Source organism: Acipenser ruthenus, chromosome 57 (assembly GCF_902713425.1).
Source record: "Acipenser ruthenus chromosome 57, fAciRut3.2 maternal haplotype, whole genome shotgun sequence".
Classification (NCBI taxonomy): domain Eukaryota; kingdom Metazoa; phylum Chordata; class Actinopteri; order Acipenseriformes; family Acipenseridae; genus Acipenser; species Acipenser ruthenus.
Genome location: NC_081245.1, coordinates 3,234,058 through 3,256,579, shown reverse-complemented (window position 1 = coordinate 3,256,579; position 22,522 = coordinate 3,234,058). Strand labels below are relative to the sequence as shown.

Below are 22,522 nucleotides of genomic sequence, written 5' to 3'. Positions count from 1 at the left end.
TCACGGAACTTTGTCAAACTGGGTCTTAAAGGATCCAAGTGATTCTGCCTCAACAACATGACTAGGTAGCCCTTTCCACACACACACACACCACTTTGTGTGTCTCATTCTCTTTATCTTATGTCAATCTCCAGCTGTCATTTTCAACTCTGTCCTCTGGTCCTTGTTTCTGTACTGCACTGCTTGGTTTTGGTTAACATTTTCCATGTTTGAGATCAGATCTATTGGCCTTGGCAGGAGGGTGTCAATGTTACACCAAGAATGGAACCACATGGTTTAAATCAAAACAATTGAATTAACTCGTTACACCAGCTTACCACTGATCACTGGGTTTTACATTACTGTACTCCAGATATAATATAATAATGACCAACATGTTCAGTTAACTGTCTTCATTATGCATTCCCACAGTAAACCATCATCATGAGTACAGACGCAGAGATGGAGATATACGGGGAGGCGGCCATCTACCTCCGGAAACCCGAGAGGGAAAGAATTGAGGCGCAAAGCAAACCCTTTGATGCAAAAACTGCCTGCTACGTAGCAGATGCCAAAGAGATGTACTTAAAAGGTGTTATCCAGAGTAAAGAAGGTGGCAAAGTCACTGTAAAAACTGATGAAGGACAAGTAAGTCACATTAGAGTAAAAACAGCATCTTCTTATTGGCTTAGATTTCTGTTATTTACTACTGCATGTGTAGAAAATGGTAACCTGCTCTTTCCCATTACTTGGGGAGCATGCACTTTCCTTTTATATTTTTTAACAAGTTTTCTAACTATATGTTTAAAAAAAAACATGAAAATTGCATATTAATGAGGATATAGCCCAATATTCTGAGTACCAGCAAGTATAATATCTTGATACGAAACACATAAAAATGCTTAAACTTACATAGACAGTTACACCAATAGTGTTGTAAATATGTATGATGTATTAAACCCTTGCCTTTCAAAAACTTTTTATTTCTCAGGATTTAAGTTTGTCCTTTTTTGCATTCCAGACTGTCACTGTTAAAGAAGATGACGTCTACCCTATGAACCCTCCCAAGTATGATAAAATTGAGGACATGGCCATGATGACCCACCTCAGTGAACCATCTGTGCTGTATAACCTCAAAGAGCGTTATGCCGCATGGATGATCTACGTAAGAGTATTCATACAAAATAAATAAATACAATCAAAAGACTATTTTCTTATGAATGAACTATATTTAATATTCCATTATACAATTTCAGACTTACTCAGGGCTGTTTTGCGTTACTGTGAATCCATACAAGTGGCTTCCAGTGTACGACCAGTCTTGTGTTAATGCATACAGAGGCAAGAAGCGTATGGAGGCTCCCCCACACATCTTCTCTGTCTCTGACAATGCCTATCAGTTCATGCTTACTGGTAAGTATTTCAAAAACATGTTGTTTTTATCTGGATTAAATACATTCAATTCATTCCATCTGTTTCTATATCTCATGCCTTTTGGTGAAGTAATGGATTTCATATCATGCAGTTCTGATCCTAAATGGAATGAGTTATGAAAAGCATTGTTTTTGTAAATACTAATATCATGACAGGGGAAAGAAATTAAAATATGGACATTGATTTACTGTGACCCCACACTGGATCTGTTACTCATTATTATCAGTTAAACTAAATAATAATTCAGATACCATCTTTAATCAAATTCTTAATATAATTACCTTTACAGATCGTGAAAACCAGTCAATCCTGATCACGTAAGTATGCGTATAATTACAAACATTATTAAAACATAAACCTCTCCAGAAATATCATCTTAACATGTTTTTCTGTTGTATTCAGTGGAGAATCTGGTGCAGGAAAGACTGTGAACACCAAACGTGTCATCCAGTACTTTGCGACAATCGCAGTGGCTGGTGGTGAGAAGAAGAAAGAGGTGGCTCCTGGAAAAGCCCAGGTTGGAAACTATTGCCATTGACATCAAATAGTATGGAACATTCAACGGGTTCCAGTTCCATTAACTAACTCTAGGATTGTGTCTTATATAGGGAACCCTGGAGGATCAGATCATTTCAGCTAACCCTCTGCTGGAAGCTTTTGGTAATGCCAAAACTGTGAGAAATGACAACTCGTCTCGCTTTGTAAGTGATGCTTTTGTTCCCATTATATTACTACATGTTTGGACTTTCATAAACCATTAACAGTGCATTAACATATGTGCGTGATTTCATTTTATTTTCATTAAGGGTAAATTTATCAGAATTCACTTCGGAGCAACAGGAAAACTGGCTTCCGCTGATATTGAGACATGTACGTTTATTTTTTCTACTGTAGTATCTCTTTTACATCTGTGTCTTATTTTTAGACATTTCAAATTCTGACTGTAATACTTATTCATCACAGACTTGCTGGAAAAATCCAGAGTAACATTTCAGTTGTCAGCTGAAAGGAGCTACCATATCTTCTATCAGATCATGACCAACCACAAGCCAGAGCTTATTGGTAGGTGAAAATAAATCATTCTGTTAACTGGCTGATTGATCTGTCTCTCTCGAAATAATCAATTTTGTGTTTGTTGCTGTTCTTCCTTCCAGACATGCTTCTCATTACCACCAACCCCTATGATTTCCCTCTGATCAGTCAAGGGCAGATCACCGTCACCAGCATTGATGACAAAGAGGAGTTGGATGCCACAGATGTAAGTTCCATCGATTAGCTTTGTTTAATGCGTTTGTTACCCTTTTATGTGCCTAATGTTGTTTTTTTATCCAGTCTGCCATTGACATTCTTGGGTTCACCAATGAAGAGAAAATGGGCATCTACAAACTAACTGGTGCGGTGATGCACTACGGTAACATGAAGTTCAAGCAGAAGCAGCGTGAGGAGCAGGCTGAACCAGATGGCACTGAAGGTAACTTTGATTTACAAACACAGGCAATATGTGTGCTTTAAATCATACTTAAAATTTATCATTTATCATTTATCAACTTATCATAGCTATCTTAATTCATGTTAATTTGCATATAGCAGTAAACTGAATATGCATTATTTTGTCAGTAACATTATATTCAATATAATTAGTTCTTATGTTGTGATCACAATATTAAAGAAAGCACTGCTTGTTCCTGCTCATAGATGTACCATATTTAGTGTAAGATCATTTGTTACACATTTCAATACAATAATATGTAACTACTACATCAATTTATAGATTAAAATTGATTTAGGATCTAAACTGCAAAGTACAGAAAATATCTTTTGTTTCACTGGTTGATAAGTCAGTTATCTAGTGGGACAAAACTCAGCCGACTTGCTGAAAGCCTTATGCTACCCAAAAGGGAAAGATATCGCTATTGCTTTATTCGTGTACTTGATGGAACACTCACTTGTATCATGAGCCTTTGGATGAGAAGTAAAACTGAGGTCCTATTGTAAGTGACTTTGCAGCAGCAGTAGTTGTGATGCATAGTTCTCACCCTGGTCTCTTGTAAGTCGCTTTGGATAAAAGCATCTGCTAAATGAGAAATTAATAATAATAATAATAATAATAGTAATAATAATAATAATAATAATAATAATAATAATAATAATAATAATAATAATAATAATACAAAGTTGGAAACTAAAACAACCTGATTAATTACTGAACAGCCGTGATTCTCTAGAAATGCCCTGCACAGCCCAAAATATTTACACCACAAAACATTCAGCTTACATGACAGTTAAAAAGAGTTTGAGAAACACATGGGCTAACAGCTATGAAATACAGATGTAGATATTCTATCAATATCAACCCATTTAAACATCGAAGATTACCAGATGTCATCAACAAGATTTTGTGTTTGGTTTCAGTGGCTGATAAAGTCAGTTATCTGATGGGATTGAACTCAGCTGACTTGCTCAAATCCTTGTGCTTCCCAAGAGTGAAAGTGGGGAATGAGTATGTGACCAAGGGGCAGACTGTCCCCCAGGTAATGTGTTTGCTCTCAACCTCCATGCACATTGCACACAATTCAACTTCATAGTATTTTCATTTAACAATTAATCTTGTATCTTTTATTAGGTCAATCACGCTGTTGGCGCTCTGTCTAAATCTGTCTATGAGAAATTGTTCTTGTGGATGGTTGTCCGTATCAACGAGATGCTGGCTACAAAGCAGACAAGACAATTCTACATTGGAGTCCTGGATATTGCAGGATTTGAGATCTTTGATGTAAGTTTAATTTGTCATACTGCTTATATATTTTTTTACTACTTTGTTTTATTATTGCTACTGTTAATATTCATATATTTCATACATGTATTTAGTACAATAGCTTGGAGCAGCTGTGCATCAACTTCACCAATGAAAAACTGCAACAGTTCTTCAATCATACCATGTTTGTACTGGAACAAGAAGAGTACAAGAAAGAAGGGATTATTTGGGAGTTCATTGACTTCGGTATGGACTTGGCTGCTTGTATTGAGCTTATTGAAAAGGTATGTAAAAGAACATAGTAACCATTGCACCATCCTTGGTCTCTTGCTATTCTCTTTTTAACACTTGAATTTTAATTCTCACTAGCCTATGGGAATATTCTCCATCCTTGAAGAGGAGTGCATGTTCCCCAAGGCCTCAGACGCTTCTTTCAAGAACAAGCTGTTTGACCAGCACCTTGGCAAGAGCAACGCCTTCCAGAAACCTAAACCAGTCAAAGGCAAACCTGAGGCTCACTTCTCCCTGGTGCACTATGCTGGCACTGTGGACTACAACGTCACTGGCTGGCTGGACAAGAACAAGGACCCACTGAACGACACTGTAGTGGGGCTGTACCAGAAATCATCCATGAAACTCCTGGCCCACCTTTATGCCGCTTTTCCAGCTGCAGGTGCTTGAAAAATGCCATACCTTCATTCACCTTTGAAATCACATTATGTGTGACTCGTTTCATTACAGTAACACTTTCACTTATTATAATGAATGTTCATTGCTGTTTAGGGCTTTGAGTGTTTTTTCTTTTTGACAGAGGCTAAATGCTATTGTTATTCATAATATCTAAATTTGTTTCAATGCATCTTAGAAAAGTAGCATTATTACCCCTCTTTTCAGGTAGACACTTGTTCACTTCAAGCACCCCCCCCCCTAGAAATAGGAACAGATATTAGGAATCAATTTTGGAGTATTAAAGATTGTTTTAGAATCATTTTTATTTTATCAGTCTGAAGTTTATTCTTTGTATTTAAAGAGGCTGCTGCTGCAAAGGGGGGTGGAAAGAAGAAGAAGGGAGGCTCCTTTCAAACAGTGTCAGCTCTTTTCAGGGTATGTGTTTTTGCTTTCTCTTCTGCAGTCTTGTCAGTTTATTTCTGTTCCTCCCACCATTTAAAGTCTGTGCTAGTTATGTAAATTACAAATGTTAAATGTATCATATATTTGTCACTCTACAGGAGAACTTGAACAAACTGATGACCAACTTAAGAAGTACCCATCCACACTTTGTGCGTTGCCTAATTCCCAATGAGACAAAGACTCCAGGTAATTATAATATGATCATGTATGTTTGTGACAGGTATCATGATTTTAAAATAAGTTTGTGACACACTTATAATTGTAATTTTAGGTTTAATGGAAAACTTCTTGGTCATCCACCAGCTGAGATGCAATGGTGTATTAGAAGGTATCAGAATTTGCAGAAAGGGATTTCCAAGCAGAATCTTATATGGTGACTTCAAGCAAAGGTATCAACACCATTGAGTTTACCCTCTCATTCATGTTTTTTCTTTCTTTTACAATTCTCTTTGCAACTATTAAAAGTATATCATCACACATATTTGCTATTTTTGACAGATACAAAGTGTTAAATGCAAGTGTCATCCCTGAGGGTCAGTTCATGGACAACAAGAAAGCATCAGAGAAGCTTTTGGCCTCAATTGAAGTAAATCACGAGGAGTATAAATTTGGGCACACCAAGGTTAGTATACATAAATATATCTTTGCAATTAGCATTACCTTGAGAATATTATTGCATAGTGTAACAGGGTTGGAACAGAGTCTGGAACCAACTCCCCAGTAATGTTGTTGAAGCTGACACCCTGGGATCCTTCAAGAAGCTGCTTGATGAGATTCTGGGATCAATAAGCTACTAACAACCAAATGAGCAAGATGGGCTGAATGACCTCCTCTTGTTTGTAAACGTTCTTATGTTCTTAAAGTCTGGAAAGTAAGGATTTATTTTGCTTAAACCTTTTATTTTGAACCTTGTTCTTGTGTTCTTTATTTATTTATTTTTTTCATTCCTTGCCATTGCCATTTCTTCACAGTAAACAGTGGCCATAGACATGTTTTCATAAACTAATAATACGAGGTTTACTTGTGACTTTTTGTAGCTGAACAAGCAAATGAAAACTGAAATCTAAACTTTAAACACTTCAAATAAAACAAACGTTGGAAATGGAGCTGTAAAATTAAAGGTAACAAAAAAACTCAATTTTGCTTCTCGTTTGTTACATTCCATATAACAGAAAGTCACAACAAAAAACAGCAGTGAGGATTTGCTACCTGCCAGGAAAGTAGGTAGCAATATGGTCTTATTCTGTAGCGGTTTATTCCACTAAATTATATATATAAAAAAATAAAAAATAAACACCTACTAACTGTTTTAAATAGTGAATAACAGCAGTGTGGGCAGCAGTGTGGAGTAGTGGTTAGTGCTCTGGACTCTTGACCGGAGGGTTGTGGGTTCAATCCCCAGTGGGGGACACTGCTGTTGTACCCTTGAGCAAGGTACTTTACCTAGATTGCTCCAGTAAAAACCCAACTGTATAAATGGGGAATTGTATGTAAAAATAATGTGATATCTGTATAATGTGAAATAATGTATAATATGATATCTTGTAACAATTGTAAGTCACCCTGGATAAGGGCGTCTGCTAAGAAATAAATAATAATAATAATAATAATAATAATAATAATAATAATAATAATAATAATAATAATAATAACCCAAACTATCACATACTTCACAGAATAATAAAACTCTGCAACAAATGTACAAAACAAAACATCTGTCAGATTGCATGAATAAACCTAGTGAAGCAGAGGATATCGTTTAGGCTTCATGTCAGATATCAGCAGAAGCACCAGTTACTACAGCTAGTAGTCCAAAACAAAGATATCAGCCAGGACATCAAAATCAAGCATTTTTACCAATGATTTTTCAGTTGCCATACAAGCAGATCACTCAGACGAAGATTGGTCATGTTCGTAAATAGGTTTTAACCAAACTTAAAACAGAAAACAGACACTCATTGCTTGCAGTGGTTACTGAAAGAGTGATGACTACCTTGATGATTTTAATAATATATAAGTATAAGTAATAGCAAGTATCCTTTTAGAGTTGTACCAGCTCAAAAAGAGAATAAAAACTACCGGTGGCGCGAGTTTAGTTTTTTGTTCCCCTCTTCAACTCAGTAACTTCTTAATTAGTTAAAATGGCACTGCTATTATCAGGGCTGGCACCAGGCTTTTGTGGGCCTGGGCAATGGACCTCCAGTGGGCACCACCTTCCCCCCACCACCATCTTCACCACCAAATCAAAAATATTTTTCTATCAAAAAGGTTTTCATACTCAGTAGTCCCTCGCTAAACTGGACATGTCTGGAGACATGAGTTTTACAGCAGGCCAATACACAAATCAAGTGAATAGAGATCACTAGGAGTGTGTGTGCATTAATCTGGTTTGTTTTTGCTGTCTAAAACTTTTGAATAGAGTCTCAAGAGCTGCTGTGCTGATTCTGTGTTTTATATACTATATATATATATATATATATATATATATATATATATATATATATATATTAATCTCACTTATAAAATGGGTTTTTAAATATCCTATCCTGATTGGTCAAAACAGGTCACATGGGGGTGTGGCTATTACAGCATATCCCCATGTGTTGGAACTTCTTATTTCAATTTATATTAATAAACATGACTAACCACATGTAATATAGATTTTTGATAAAAACATAATTTAAAAAATGGTAGCCATATTTAAATTCGCAATAAAGATGTGAGTGACGAGATGTAAATACAAAAAAATACACAAAAGACACTATTTGACTGACTAAAACAAAAAACAAAAATCATCAAATATTGATTTCAATGTAATTCCTCTCCCTGATCTAAATCATTTGCTATGAGAGTTTTATGTCACTGTCCGTAGCTCAGAGGGACGGGAGTATTAAATCTCAAGCTATGTGTCTTAATTGTTTCTTAAATAGTTCAGCAATAAACTGCAATGCGAATTTGATGAGTGACCAACTATTTCAAAATGCAACATCTTTGTTGCCACTGTGAAGCGGTACTGCAAATCTGGCATGGATACTCTTGTCAATACCCCTGGATCGACGAGGACGATTTAAAAAAATTAAAACCTTCCCAGCACTGTCACCTGACAGAGCCACAGCTCTTGTGAGAAAGGTTTGGTTTGATGTGCAACTAAATATGTCCAGACGTGGTTTGTGTGATTTAAAAGCAGACTTGTTTGTGTTTTGCCATGATGAAAATGCCAGAAATATTTCACTTTCAAATTTAATGAACAAACCAAGAATCACAAGAATTATAATGAATCAAATAAAGAAAAACTCACAGGTTTCATTTACTCCATCCCTGGAAATCCTCTCTGCCCCGTAAGTTTGAAAAAATATATTAGTAAAATCCCTGAAGCCAGTGCCCAGAGATTCTGAAGCAGTATGGTATTCAAGGGAGCCCATGGGAATAAATTATCTGTCCACCATGATGCCAAAACTAAGCAAACTAGCCGGACTGAGTCGCCGATAGACAAACCACAGTGTTAGGTCCACAGTGGTGCATTTCCTTTGCGAAGCCAAGCTTAATATCTGTCACTGATCACAGGTGTGAGGGAAGCCAAAAAATTACTGGGCACCATCTTCAAATGATCATAGACAGTGGAGCCACACTGTGCCCTGCACTTCCTTAGACAACGACAAGGACAACAATGATCAAACACCATGTTGCTCGAAATTGCATGTACGGTCTCCATACTGGTTGATCCACTTTATAAGCGCAATAAGACACTTCGGGGTGTGGGATATACTCTAATATCACCACACCCCGGGAGGTTAAAGCCACTCCGCTTCGCCTTGTGATTTATAACGCACCTGGGGTGAGATGATATTAGAGTATATTCCACACCCTGCCATGCCTTACTGCTTAAGTATCACACATAGCTCTTTTTCATTTGCCATTTTTTTAAACAGTCGTGCAAATTCTGGTGAGGCGGTAAATAAGTGCAAGGTATTTTTTTTGTCATTTGTAGCGAATACGAACACCTGATTTTTGTATCTGAATACATGTAAAACAATATTCGTTCGGATATTCGGATATTTGTCCCAGCACTAATTTATAGGTCAATGTAAAGCACATTACACTTATGAAAATCAATCATTTTCAAGATAGAGACTCTTTGTTTATTACATGATTAAGTGAACTCCCTTCTCTTAATTGAATGTGGTGCCATGCTAAGACAAAACCATATTTTACTGTAAATCTCTTGAATACAGGTCTTCTTTAAAGCTGGTCTGCTGGGTGTACTTGAGGAGATGCGAGATGAAAAATTGGCCGCACTCATGACTACTACCCAGGCTCGCTGTCGTGGGTTTCTGATGAGAAGGGAATTCCAAAAGATGATGGAAAGGAGGTGAATGAAGAAATACTGTAACCTCAGAAGAATTGCAAAAACATTTGAACTGCTTGATATATTTGAGTTACTGAGGAGATTCACTTCAAGAGATAATTAAAAAAGTAAACCCCTCATATCAATGTAACTATGTAATATGACTGAAAGCAGGTCATAAGAGGTATTAATTTTTACTTTTTATTATTTGGTAATGTACTTGTTCACAACAGCCCAGCTTATGAAGTAGCCATATGGTGCATTTATTATCCAGACTGCATGTAGTATTTAGTCAGCATTTGCACTTAAGTAAAATAAGTAGTCTAGAACTGAAGTTATTACCTTGTTCTTGTATTATAGGGAGTCCATTTTCACCATCCAGTACAACATTCGTTCATTCATGAATGTGAAACACTGGCCATGGATGAAGCTCTACTTCAAGATCAAGCCACTCCTGAAGAGTGCCGAATCTGAAAAGGAAATGGCCAACATGAAGGAAGAATTTGAAAAGTGCAAAGAAAATCTGGCCAAAGCAGAAGCAAAACGAAAGGAGCTTGAGGAGAAAATGAATTCTGTGATGCAGGAAAAGAATGACCTGCTGCTTCAAGTCCAGTCGGTACGAGTCTATTTTGTACTATGGCTTTTTAGTCCACATACATAATGTTACTTTCAATGTTAGTCACAGCCTAGATAAATTAGCGATGCACTAGATTTAAAAGTGTCTTCTTATGGACTAAATAAGTACAATTTATGGACAGGAGTCTGCTATTTGAAGGTAGAGACCCATAAAAAGTAGGGCACAATGGGCCCCATTGTACAGTATTGATTAAGGCAAGAGTTACTCAATTAAGTGAAGTCAGGTTATAATTGAGCTTTATTAACTATTTTATATACTTTCTCTTAAAGTAATTCAAGCACTTCCATTAGCAACATAGGCCATAAATGTGCACTTTTGAAAGAAACACATTATAGCACACAGGTATTTTCTATTTAAAACATGAAGCTGGAAGCTCTCGGTTTCTAGCCTTATTCTCCGGTTATCTGTTTGCATTTCTTGGGTCATTTCACCTCAATAGTGTTTCTGGGTTAAAGCAAGTTACTGTCTGAAAGCATGTCAATCAATAGGGGCAGAAGCTGATTGGTTATTTACAGGAAAGAAGCCAGTGAAGGGGTGAGAAAACATACTTTAGAAAACAAAATTTGATTGTTGAGATAGTGAATCCCAATCTCTAGCAAAGATGCTCTCTGTGGATTTAATAAAGTGTCTTCTGTTACACTTGCCTACTATTAAATGGGTGGCAGTGTTTGCATCAGCATGATCCCATTACTAGTGCCATGTAGTGGCTTTGTACTGAAGATTCATTTTTGGAAGTGGGGAATGGGCCCATTTTAACTATGGTACCTCAGGAGATTGCTGTATCAGTATCATGTAAATGTGCTGTGCTAAATAAGTTATGCATTCAAATCTACATTTGTTGATAACAATACTTTACAATGTCTTAAAAGGAAGCGGAAAGTCGCTCTGATGTTGAAGAAAGATGTGAAGGGCTTATCAAAAACAAAATCCAGCTTGAGGCTAAAGTTAAAGAGATTACTGAGAGATTGGAAGATGAGGAGGAAATGAATGCTGAGCTGACTGCCAAGAAGAGGAAACTGGAAGATGAGTGCAGTGAGCTCAAGAAAGACATTGATGACCTAGAGCTTACATTGGCCAAAGTTGAGAAGGAGAAGCATGCCACAGAAAATAAGGTTAGGATTTTAACAAAAGACATACAATTATTTATTGAAAAAACTGGACAGCAAATACATCAATTTATTTGGTTTCGAACCCTTTCATATAGGTTAAAAACCTTACTGAAGAAATGGCTGCTCAGGATGAAAGTCTTGCAAAATTAACCAAGGAAAAGAAAGCCCTCCAAGAGGCACACCAACAGACCCTTGATGACCTGCAAGCAGAGGAGGACAAAGTCAACACTCTGACCAAAACAAAGTCTAAGCTGGAACAACAAGTGGATGATGTGAGTGAAGCCGACGATGCAGACTCTCAATGGGGTTTAATTTAATAAAACAATTTAATATAATATAATTTGCTATTCCTTTTATTTAGCTTGAAGGTTCATTGGAGCAAGAAAAGAAACTCCGTATGGACCTTGAGAGAGCCAAAAGAAAGCTTGAGGGTGATCTGAAACTAGCCCAGGAATCCATAATGGATCTAGAAAACGACAAGCAACAATCAGATGAGAAGATAAAAAAGTAAGATTGTATTTTGTAAAATGTATATCCTAAAGAAACTCTGGATACTTAACAAAAGAACCATGTAAATAAATATATATATATATATATATATATATATATATATATATATATATATATATATATATATTTATACTTTACAGGAAGGACTTTGAAACAAGTCAACTGCTGAGCAAAATTGAAGATGAACAAGCTTTGGGTGCTCAACTTCAAAAGAAGATTAAGGAGCTTCAGGTATTGTGCGGAAACAAAATCTTTTAATTCACAGATGAGAAATGATTATAAATGTTTAATTTCAACCGCTCAATTTTTCATTTTCTAGGCACGCATTGAAGAACTTGAAGAAGAAATCGAGGCCGAACGAGCGTCTCGGGCAAAGACTGAAAAGCAGAGAGCTGATCTTTCCAGGGAACTTGAAGAGATCAGTGAAAGGCTTGAGGAAGCTGGCGGTGCAACTTCAGCTCAGATTGAAATGAACAAGAAACGTGAAGCTGAGTTTCAGAAGCTCAGACGAGACCTGGAGGAGTCCACTCTGCAGCATGAAGCTACTGCCGCTGCTCTTCGCAAAAAGCAAGCCGACAGCGTGGCGGAACTGGGAGAACAAATCGACAACCTCCAGCGTGTGAAACAGAAGCTTGAGAAAGAAAAAAGTGAATATAAAATGGAACTTGATGACCTCTCCAGCAACATGGAATCTGTAGCCAAATCCAAGGTAAACAGCACAAGTGTGTGATCTCAATATACAATAAAGAATTGAGTTCTTGTTCACTAATCTTTTTCAACTTTTAATTAAAGGCAAACCTGGAAAAGATGTGTCGTTCTCTGGAGGACCAATATAGTGAAATTAAGACGAAGAACGATGAGAATATCCGTCAGATCAATGACATCAGTGCTCAAAGAGCCCGTCTCCTGACAGAGAATGGTATGCTTTTACTGCAGTTACTACATGATGTTATTCTACATGTTGTAAAAGGAAGGACTGTTTTTAAATAGCTATGAATATTTTTGCTTTAGGTGAATTCTCTCGCCAACTGGATGAGAAAGAATCTTTAATTTCTCAGCTCACAAGAGGAAAACAGGCTTTCACTCAGCAAATTGAGGAGCTCAAGAGGCACATTGAGGAAGAAACAAAAGTAATACATGTCTCCTTCCTTTTTATATACAGTGTTTTTGTCTTTTAAATGTAATGTGTAACATTCCCATAATTCTTTAAAGGCCAAGACTGCCCTGGCTCATGGTGTGCAATCTGCCCGCCATGACTGTGACCTGCTTCGTGAGCAATATGAGGAGGAGCAGGAAGCCAAGGCTGAGCTGCAGCGTGCAATGTCCAAGGCTAACAGTGAGGTGGCTCAGTGGAGATCAAAATATGAAACTGATGCTATCCAGCGCACGGAGGAGCTTGAAGAAGCAAAGTAAATAATCATAGTTAAGTTACAACTTTATAGTCATTTAAATTCTATCATTCTTTAACATTTTTCTGTACTTGAACACTTTTCACAGGAAAAAGCTAGCACAGCGCCTTCAAGATGCTGAGGAACACATTGAGGCTGTGAACTCAAAGTGTGCCTCTCTGGAAAAAACAAAACTGAGACTCCAGAGTGAAGTTGAAGATCTCATGGTTGATGTAGAAAGAGCAAATGCACAAGCCTCTGCTCTCGACAAGAAGCAGAGAAACTTCGACAAGGTACCAAAAAGATGTTTATCACAAAGGTGGCTATAGAGGGATAAGATATTGTCTGCTGTTGACCATCAGTTTTCCACAAATACATAATGACAGCTGGAGGATTGATTTTTCTCACACATATGGTGATGAGTTGATTAATGTGTTTTACAGGCACGAATGATCATTAATGCCCAGTAAAACAGACAATGGGTTCTCTCTTAAATCTAGAAACGATCCCCTTGTACATGTATTAAAAAAGACTCTCACACTAATCACTTCACTCTGCAGGTGTGATTGAATAGTTTTCCATTTAGTACAATTGTGTACCTGTTTGTTTCACTGGCTAACATGCTGTTTTAGAAGGAGCATGAACTTCTTGATTGTTTTAGGTTGTTAAGAATGATGACAAACTAAAAAATCAAAAACTCTGTGTACTTGGAGAACCGCAACCCTCCCTCTCCCCGAAAACAAAGAACATTCATATTTTTATTGTAAGTCTGTTGCAATCCCACAGCTAAATTAGTTTACTGAATTAAAAGGAGTTGACATAGTTAACCCGAATCAATACTTTAAGCACGGTACAGTAACCAGAACCAGCGGACTTAAAATTCCTACATCACAGAGAAGGAGACATTTCTTCAGACAGAGAGTGGTGAGGGTATTGCGTGGACTACCTAGTCATGTTGTTGAGGCAGAATAACGTGGATTCTTTAAGACCCAACTTGACAAAGTTCTGAGATCAATCAGCTACTAGGACTATTACCAGAAATCTATTGATGTATATTTATGACACATATTCATTCAGGTTCTAGCGGACTGGAAGCAGAAATTTGAAGAAGTCCAGGCAGAGCTGGAGGCTGCACTGAAAGAGACTCGCTCTCTCAGCACTGAACTTTTCAAGTTGAAGAACTCCTATGAAGAAGTTTTGGACCACCTTGAAACCCTTAAACGGGAGAACAAGAATTTACAGCGTAAGCCCCCTTGCGTTGCATGCCGCAGGGTATTTACCTTGACGTTACTTACTAAAACATATCTTGCATTACATCTACCTGCCCCAGCAAGTAAAACCAGGGACACCCCTCAATGAAAGAGAAGAAACAATTTAAGTATTTAACTATTTAAGAATATTCATAAAGAAAAAGCATCACATCATTTGTGATGTAATGAGGTTTGTTGAAACTTGTATAATACTAGTTGTGCGAGGATATCAGGTAATGAGACACCATGTAGAGACAACAATATTAACTGCTCATTTTTTAAGTAAATTACAGAACATGTAAGAACCTAACCTTAAGACTACACTATTTTCTTCAACTTCAGGGCAGTTTCCTAACAGCAGCTTTAGAATAGTACAACTTCTTATCATGTCAACACAATGACCCTCAAGTCAATTAAATAAATCTCCCTTTGAATTGCAGTGTACAAAATTGAAAGCATATGAAAAAAAAGGTTTTTTTACAAAATGTACACAAAAAGTTTAAAAGATTAAAAAATCTTTTATTTTCACGACGTTTCGGGCAAAATCCCTTCTTCAGCTGTTAAAAGAGAAGTAAACACAGTGCAGTAAACTTGTTGTTGTTCAAGAATTGTAATTATACAAAAGTTCTGTGGATGGTGTCATGATTATTAGAATGGAATGTTCATTCCCAGAGATTCCAAAATTCCCAGTTTGAAGATAAACTCTCTTTCCATTCGTTTCCGAGCAACATTTGTTCCATAGCACTGATTGATCACACAGACTGTGATGTCTTCAGCAGTGTGATCATCACTGTTGAAGTGACGGGCTACTGGAAATGCAGTGGTGTTAATGCGAATGCTTCTCAAGTGTTCTACAAACTGGTCTGCTAAACGCCTTTTAGTTTCCCCAATATACAATTTGTTGCATTTCTTGCAGATAATGCAGTAGACTATTCCTTTAGAGGTACATGTAAAATGTTAATGAATGTTGAATGAATATTTAATGCCTCTAATCTCTGCTTTAGAATGAATGTATTTACTGATATTACATTGTGGTCTATTACATGGATATGTGCCTTTCAAAGGTTCTTCCGAAAGAACGAATAGCACTGTGTACCACATATTCTCTTATATTCTTGTCTCTTCTATATGACATCAAGGGGGGAGTCTTGAAAATAGATGCTGTAGATGGGTCTTGTTGTAAAATTGTAAAGTCTCTTTGCACGATTGTCTGTATCTTTCTGTTGGTAGGGTGGTAAGTGAAGACCAGAGGGATTCTATCATTTGTATTTTGTATATTATTATTATATAAAGCATTTTTTCTATTTATATTTGAAATGCAGGATTTAGCTTTAGTCATGATCTTGTCCGGAAAGCCACAATTTCCCAAAAATACACACATTTCCTCACTTTTGACGAAATAATTTTGATCATCGCTGCAAATACGTCTGAGTCTTAACAGTTGTGAATAGGGAATCGAGTCACGGCAAGCCTTAGAGTGTGAGGAGTCATACTGCAGATATGAATGAGAATCAGCTGGTTTGTAGTAGACAGTGGTGTTAGTGGTGGAATTCAAAACAGTGATGGAATTTCTAAGAAAGATATACTGTTGCCAGTTTCTGATGTGTTCCATGTGAAATCCAGGGCTGGGTGGAAATGTGTTCCTGACTGAATGAACTGTTTTAAATCCTCACTGGAGTTGGTGAAAATTCCAAAGATGTCGTGAATGTACCTAAGAGATAGGTTAGGTGTGCTTCCATTATATTGCTGTAAAAATTTGTTTTCAACCGATCCCACAAAAAGGCAAGCATGTGATGGTCCCATTTTAGTTCCCATGCTAACACCCCTCAATTAAAAACAAAGAAAAAACAATTAAATGTGAGCACAAGTTCAGCCAGTCTCAAAAGGATATCTTTGGAGGTTCTTTCTCTATCCGTTCATCAAGAAAGTGCTTTATTGCAAGTAACCCTTCATTATTCGGTATAACAGTGTAGAGGTTTTTAAATGTTGATTGTAAAAATAATGATATTATCACAAGGGTGTACTGTTGCTCCGCCCCCTTTCTAGATGGCCGACTTCCACCTTTCCCTGGAATGAATTGTCAGACCATCCAGTCCGGGGCACACTGTTCCCTTTACACAAATCAATGTCTAGTGTGGCATCCACGTGTTTGATGTGTGTCAGTTTGTTGTGTGGGGGGTGTGGAGCTGCATGCAGGGCAGCATGAGGGGAAGTGTATATGTATGGTAAATAGGGAGATACAGGTGCATGACAGAAGGATTACCAATAGTGCTTTAATATGAATCTATGTGCTAGCATAACTTTCTGTTTGTATGGAATTGCAGATGTTCAATGGCATACTACAGTCTTTTGCAACGGAGGAATGGGTGATGGGTCGGCATTAGCATGCATAATAACTTGTATAGGGGGAATGGGAGCACTTTAAGAACAGGACACGCATGTGACAGATGCATGACACAATGATATTGTCTCCTGCAAAAATGGTGTATGAGGTCCACTGTTATGAATCTGTGTCTTACATGGGTGAGTGCATGCCAGTTTGAGAAGGCAGCACCAACAACACAGATCAAACAAGTGTTTTTCAGTGTCATGCTAGATAAGCAGCAGAATACAGTTTAATGGGAGGGATGGCCTCACCATCACAGCTGTGCTGTATACGTTGTGGATCATGATGATGCATGTCTTGGAGACATTCAGACGCCATGCCATGGCGGACTGAGATTCGAAGGCTTCCAAATGTCCAATAGCATTATTCCGTTGAGCCACTGTAAGTCTAGGCATAACTTCAAATGTGTCTACAGCGAACACCAATAAGACATGCAAGCTTTTTTTACTCATATTGTCCTGTAGTAAAAACTGTAGTGTGTCTTTCACGACTGTAGGAGCCAGCAGCGTTATAGTCCATGCCTGTTTTAAAGTGCTCTGATATTAACAACATTCTTCATCTTCTTCATCTTGTAGAGGAGATCTCTGATCTGACTGAGCAGATTGGTGAGGGTGGGAAGGTTATTCATGAGCTGGAGAAGTCAAAGAAGCAGATTGAAACTGAAAAGTCAGAAATTCAAACCGCCTTGGAGGAAGCAGAGGTAATTCTTTAAAAACACACACCTTCTCGTCTCCATTTTCTGCATATCTCTCTCATTTTCATTCTCTTTATACTTTATAAGGCAAATGAAATAAATGCAGGAATGGGCTGCATGACTGTTCAGTCAAAAAAAAAAGTCAAAGTAAGCATCCCATAATAAAACACTACCAGTATACATTTCATGATCGCCTAGCAACTACAACAATACATACAACAATACATATTTTACAAAGCTGTGTAAGGTAAAGCAGAGTATGACATGTTAATAAATCACCATCAGGAAAAGGTAGCTTGTTAGGTGTGATTGTCATTTCCAATCATATGCTCACTATTATCACATCTGTTTGCATGTGCTACTGTTAAACAAATATTTTTCAAGTAACCAACGCTGTTGGAAAACATTTAAAAAATATATCCCTGCATCACATTTGTATAGGAGCAGTCTCGTGTAAGTACAATTATTTTAAATTAAATATTGTTTCCTTGGTATAATTGGTGATGACTTCAGAATGATGTCATGTTTTTAGGTATGATATTAGGTATGATTTTTGAAACCTTACAAATGTAAATGATTCAGGTATAACAAAAGCTAGGGTAGCTAACCAATGTCTTTCTTACAACTGGAGTAATGTAAACACAGACATGTTTATAACAACTTTTACAATACTTTTTTTTATAGGCCTCGTTGGAGCATGAGGAGTCAAAGATTCTTCGCATCCAGCTTGAGCTGAACCAGGTGAAGTCTGAGGTTGACAGAAAGATTGCCGAGAAAGACGAGGAGCTTGAGCAGCTGAAGAGAAACAGTCAGAGAGTGATCGACTCAATGCAGAGCACTCTTGACTCTGAAATTAGGAGTCGCAACGATGCCCTGAGAGTGAAGAAGAAGATGGAGGGAGATCTGAATGAAATGGAAATTCAGCTGAGTCACTCCAACCGCCAAGCAGCTGAAGCTCAGAAACAACTGAGGAACGTCCAAGGTCAACTCAAGGTGTGGACTGTTTCTGTCATTGCAGCTATTAAAGAACACTTCCATTGTCTTAAAAATGTTCCTAATGATTTACTAATTTCTATTTTCTATCCAGGATGCCCAACTGCACCTTGACGATGCTCTCCGAGGACAGGAAGACATGAAGGAACAGCTCGCCATGGTAGAACGCAGGAACACCCTGATGCAGGCTGAAATTGAAGAGATGAGGGTTGCTCTGGAACAGACAGAGAGAGGCCGCAAAGTGGCTGAACAGGAGCTCCTTGATGCCAGTGAGCGTGTGCAGCTGCTGCACTCCCAGGTTGGAAGATTTTCTTTCACACCTAATTTTTAAATTCTTGTTCTTTTTTATATTTATCATTGTCATCAACTTACAACCTTTACCTTGACAGAATACCAGTCTCATCAACACCAAGAAGAAGCTTGAGTCTGACATTTCCCAGCTGCAAGGTGAGGTAGAGGATGCCATCCAGGAAGCAAGAAATGCAGAAGAAAAAGCCAAGAAATCTATTACTGATGTGAGTCACAGTGTCTGTCCGTATGTCTGTCTGCCTCTCCAATTTTGACCAAGCTATTCAACACACCAGTGTAAGGTATACATTTCTGATTATAGTGTTCAGGGTCAGAGCTCTACCATCAAGCTATTGAGGTTAGCACCAGTGGCTAAATCCCTTACAATCCCCCCACTCCTACTGCTCCTACAGTTCTAAATCACTTCATTCCATTCATCTACTTTCTTCAAATATCAGGCTGCTATGATGGCAGAGGAGCTCAAGAAGGAACAGGACACCAGCTCTCACCTGGAGAGAATGAAGAAGAACATGGAGCAGACAGTGAAGGACCTGACCCACCGTCTGGATGAGGCTGAACAGCTGGCCATGAAGGGTGGAAAGAAACAGCTCCAGAAACTGGAGACCAGGGTGAGCTGAACATAGAGACTAATAATTCCCTTGTACAAGAAACTGAACTGGGTTTAATATTTACAATAATTTCCAGGTGCGCGAGCTGGAAAATGAGCTTGAAGCTGAGCAAAAACGTAGTGCTGAGTCAGTTAAAGGACTCCGGAAATATGAAAGAAGGGCCAAGGAGCTCACCTACCAGGTAATACACCAGCTTCTGAAAGTTCTGATGAAGTCTCAGCATTACATTATCAGGCTTTGACATTTATTATTATTATTATTATTATTATTATTATTATTATTATTATTATTATTGCATGCAGGCTGAAGAAGACAAGAAGAATGTGTTCAGACTCCAGGATCTGGTTGATAAGCTGCAACTGAAAGTGAAGGCTTACAAGAGGCAGGCTGAGGAAGCTGTAAGTGACACTTTTGTTGTTTTCATATATTCCCTTTTTTTAGGACATTGTTGTTTTCTTGAATTACTACCCTTAAGCCCTTTGCAGACATATCATTATAATTTTGATAGAATTAAATCGATGATGTAATTGCATGCAAAGTTTTTTTTTTTTTATTAGCATAAAAGACTGGTATTTTTAAATAATTTTTATAAAGCAGCTTTTTTTCTGCTGGGAGATTCAGCGATCAAAAGGCAAACTTAGCAGAATTTACACTAAATCACCCAAAATGTTCATAAACCAAATATAAATTAGCAAGATATTTACTGCAGTGAAATATCTATAGGAGAAAATTCTGAGATAAAGCTCAGATAATGCATTTTACTAAGCCCCAAGCCAATAGAGATACTTTTTTATGTGGTGCAGCATTTCAGTAGCTATGGTTTGGATTACTGTATACCACGGCTTAAAAGTGCAAAAATTACTGGAACGCACACTAACAAAACATTCTTTAAAGTTTTATGATAGGCGTGATTCCCTTCTCTTAGCACTTTATTTATTTGCATGTCAAAACATATTCAACATTTAAAATGGCAGCTTTACCTACTAGTTAATTTGATTTTAAGAAACTGAATTCAAATGGATACACTCAGTGTTCATTTACACTGGCTAGTGCATATTGTTCATATCAAGTTATGTTTCCAATTGCTCCGGCACGCTCCTGAGAATGTGTTATAAACAGAAAACATGATCCATGGCTTTGGTGATGCAAAGAAACTGACAATTAACACACAGTCACAAGATCTGACAGTAACAAATTACTTTTCATTTTAATTCAACCCCTGATGTATTTGATAGGCACTGGCCCTCACAAGTAAACCAAATGTTCCTGTTCATTGTATTTGCCTTTCAGGAGGAACAAGTCAACACCCACCTGTCTAGGTTCAGGAAGGTGCAGCACGAGCTTGAGGAGAGTGAGGAGCGCGCTGATATCGCTGAATCCCAGGTCAACAAGCTGAGGACTAAAAGCCGTGATATGGGAAAGGTAAGTTAAAAAGTGAAATTACAGTGGTAGGGATGTCACACACAGTTTCTGGACTACAGTCTCACTACACCACCATGTTTATGATATGAGATACCTAAACAATTACTGATTACTCAAAGGAGTAGCCGAAACACAGTTTACATCTCAGAACTTGAGTGTAGTGTTACACACTATATAAAGTAACCTGCAACCTAACAGAGGTGTGCCTCAGGGTGCATACTATGAACAGGGTCCATGCCTGACTGTATAGTCTTTGCTGTCAGGTAGTGACACAAAAGGATTTGGCTGTTACACAATAACAAACAAAGCTGGCATAAACAGTGAACTCTGGAACAGTAACACATCCACCATGTAAGCTCATATTTTTCATTACATTGATTAACTATATATAAACAGGAATACCTGTGTCAAGCAGTGTGTCCTGTGTAATGCTCTAGCATGTTTCTGTTTTTTAATTACTAGTTCAACAGTAAATCTGTGTTTGTGTTTTTCCTCAGTATTTAATGATACATTTATTTATTTTTCAAAAGGTTAAAGAAGCAGCAGAGTAGAAGAGCAGCAGAAGACTCAAGCTGAAATGTAGAGAGATTCATAAAATATGAATTTCACAGTGAACTAGTTCCTGTAATAGCGCTGGTAGTTTTTAGTGTTGAAACAATAATTGATTATTGTGATGTTATCGATCATAATGTTCTATATTTGATTTATCAGCTGATAATAAGGCTGTCCAGTGGTTAAATAAAAGGGGCTTGTAACCAAGAGGTCCCTAGTTCAAATCCCGGCTCACTCACTGAAGCACTGTGTGACCCTGAGCAAGTCACTTAACCTCCTTATGCCCTGTCTTTCTGGTGAGACGTTGTTGTAAGTGACTCTGCAGCTGATGCATAGTTCACACACCCTAGTCTCTGTAAGTCGCCTTGGATAAAGGTGTCTGCTAAATAAACAAATAATAATAATGATTATTGTGATAATTTACAGCCGATAACAGAAAATGTCATTATCGTCCAGCACTAGTAGTTTTGAGAATAAAAGTGGCATGCAAGCATCTACTCAAGGCTTTGTGGTTTGTGTTTTTTTCTGCTAGTCTTTATTCTGCACATGAAACAAATTATTTAATTATTGGGCTGCTCAATATGAGAAATATATTTTATCAAAGAGTAAAAAGCATTGTTTGAGCAAATATATTGCCTTGCTGCACACATCAACTGCATAGACATCACTTCACTTACTTTAATAGGGAATCTAAGAAAACAGCAATTATGTAAACTATGATCTTGAGCTGGCCATTTCAAAACAGCTCAGAGATTTGAAAATATGAATTAAACTCAATATTTGAGCAGCTGCACTCAGACCTACTTGGAACGATTGCAGAGATCACAAAAAAGAGAGGGGAATTTGATAGGGTAGCTGATTCAGAAAATAGCACCAACACTGAATGAGGTCAAGGATGTCTGCTTACATTTATCTCCTAAAGATTCCAACAATGTGTTTCCTGGACCCCTTTAAAACGGGATGACTTACACAAGGGGTATATTCCTAGTAATTGAAATGTAAGTAAAATGCATAAAAAGA

The 22,522-nt window shown here is 37.5% G+C and overlaps 1 protein-coding gene across 1 annotated transcript; it reads left to right on the top strand.

The window, feature by feature from the left end:
- Positions 1 to 418: 418 nt before the first annotated feature.
- On the top strand, positions 419 to 21,999 carry LOC117971031 (myosin heavy chain, fast skeletal muscle-like). The gene is made up of 39 exons (XM_034918959.2): positions 419 to 627; positions 1,001 to 1,144; positions 1,236 to 1,392; positions 1,703 to 1,730; positions 1,816 to 1,930; positions 2,022 to 2,114; positions 2,220 to 2,283; positions 2,377 to 2,475; positions 2,568 to 2,671; positions 2,746 to 2,884; positions 3,826 to 3,944; positions 4,037 to 4,186; positions 4,282 to 4,452; positions 4,538 to 4,841; positions 5,199 to 5,272; positions 5,398 to 5,485; positions 5,571 to 5,688; positions 5,798 to 5,921; positions 9,532 to 9,668; positions 10,005 to 10,260; positions 11,151 to 11,393; positions 11,486 to 11,662; positions 11,752 to 11,897; positions 12,041 to 12,131; positions 12,220 to 12,609; positions 12,693 to 12,819; positions 12,912 to 13,030; positions 13,113 to 13,309; positions 13,398 to 13,581; positions 14,366 to 14,531; positions 17,500 to 17,624; positions 18,303 to 18,611; positions 18,706 to 18,909; positions 19,001 to 19,126; positions 19,358 to 19,528; positions 19,605 to 19,709; positions 19,831 to 19,926; positions 20,819 to 20,950; positions 21,481 to 21,999. The coding sequence occupies exons 1-39, from the start codon at positions 424 to 426 to the stop codon at positions 21,499 to 21,501; spliced, it is 5,817 nt and encodes a 1,938-aa protein (XP_034774850.2). The 5' UTR covers positions 419 to 423; the 3' UTR covers positions 21,502 to 21,999.
- Positions 22,000 to 22,522: the final 523 nt, after the last annotated feature.

What these genes read in the sequence shown, in the direction of transcription:
- LOC117971031 (XM_034918959.2), top strand. Translation starts at nt 424, where the DNA reads ATGAGTACAGACGCAGAGATGGAGATATACGGGGAGGCGGCCATCTAC. An exon ending in TCAGATGAGAAGATAAAAAA is followed by an intron (nt 11,898 to 12,040) that starts GTAAGATTGTAT and finishes TATACTTTACAG; the next exon opens with GAAGGACTTTGAAACAAGTC. An exon ending in AGAAGATTAAGGAGCTTCAG is followed by an intron (nt 12,132 to 12,219) that starts GTATTGTGCGGA and finishes TTCATTTTCTAG; the next exon opens with GCACGCATTGAAGAACTTGA.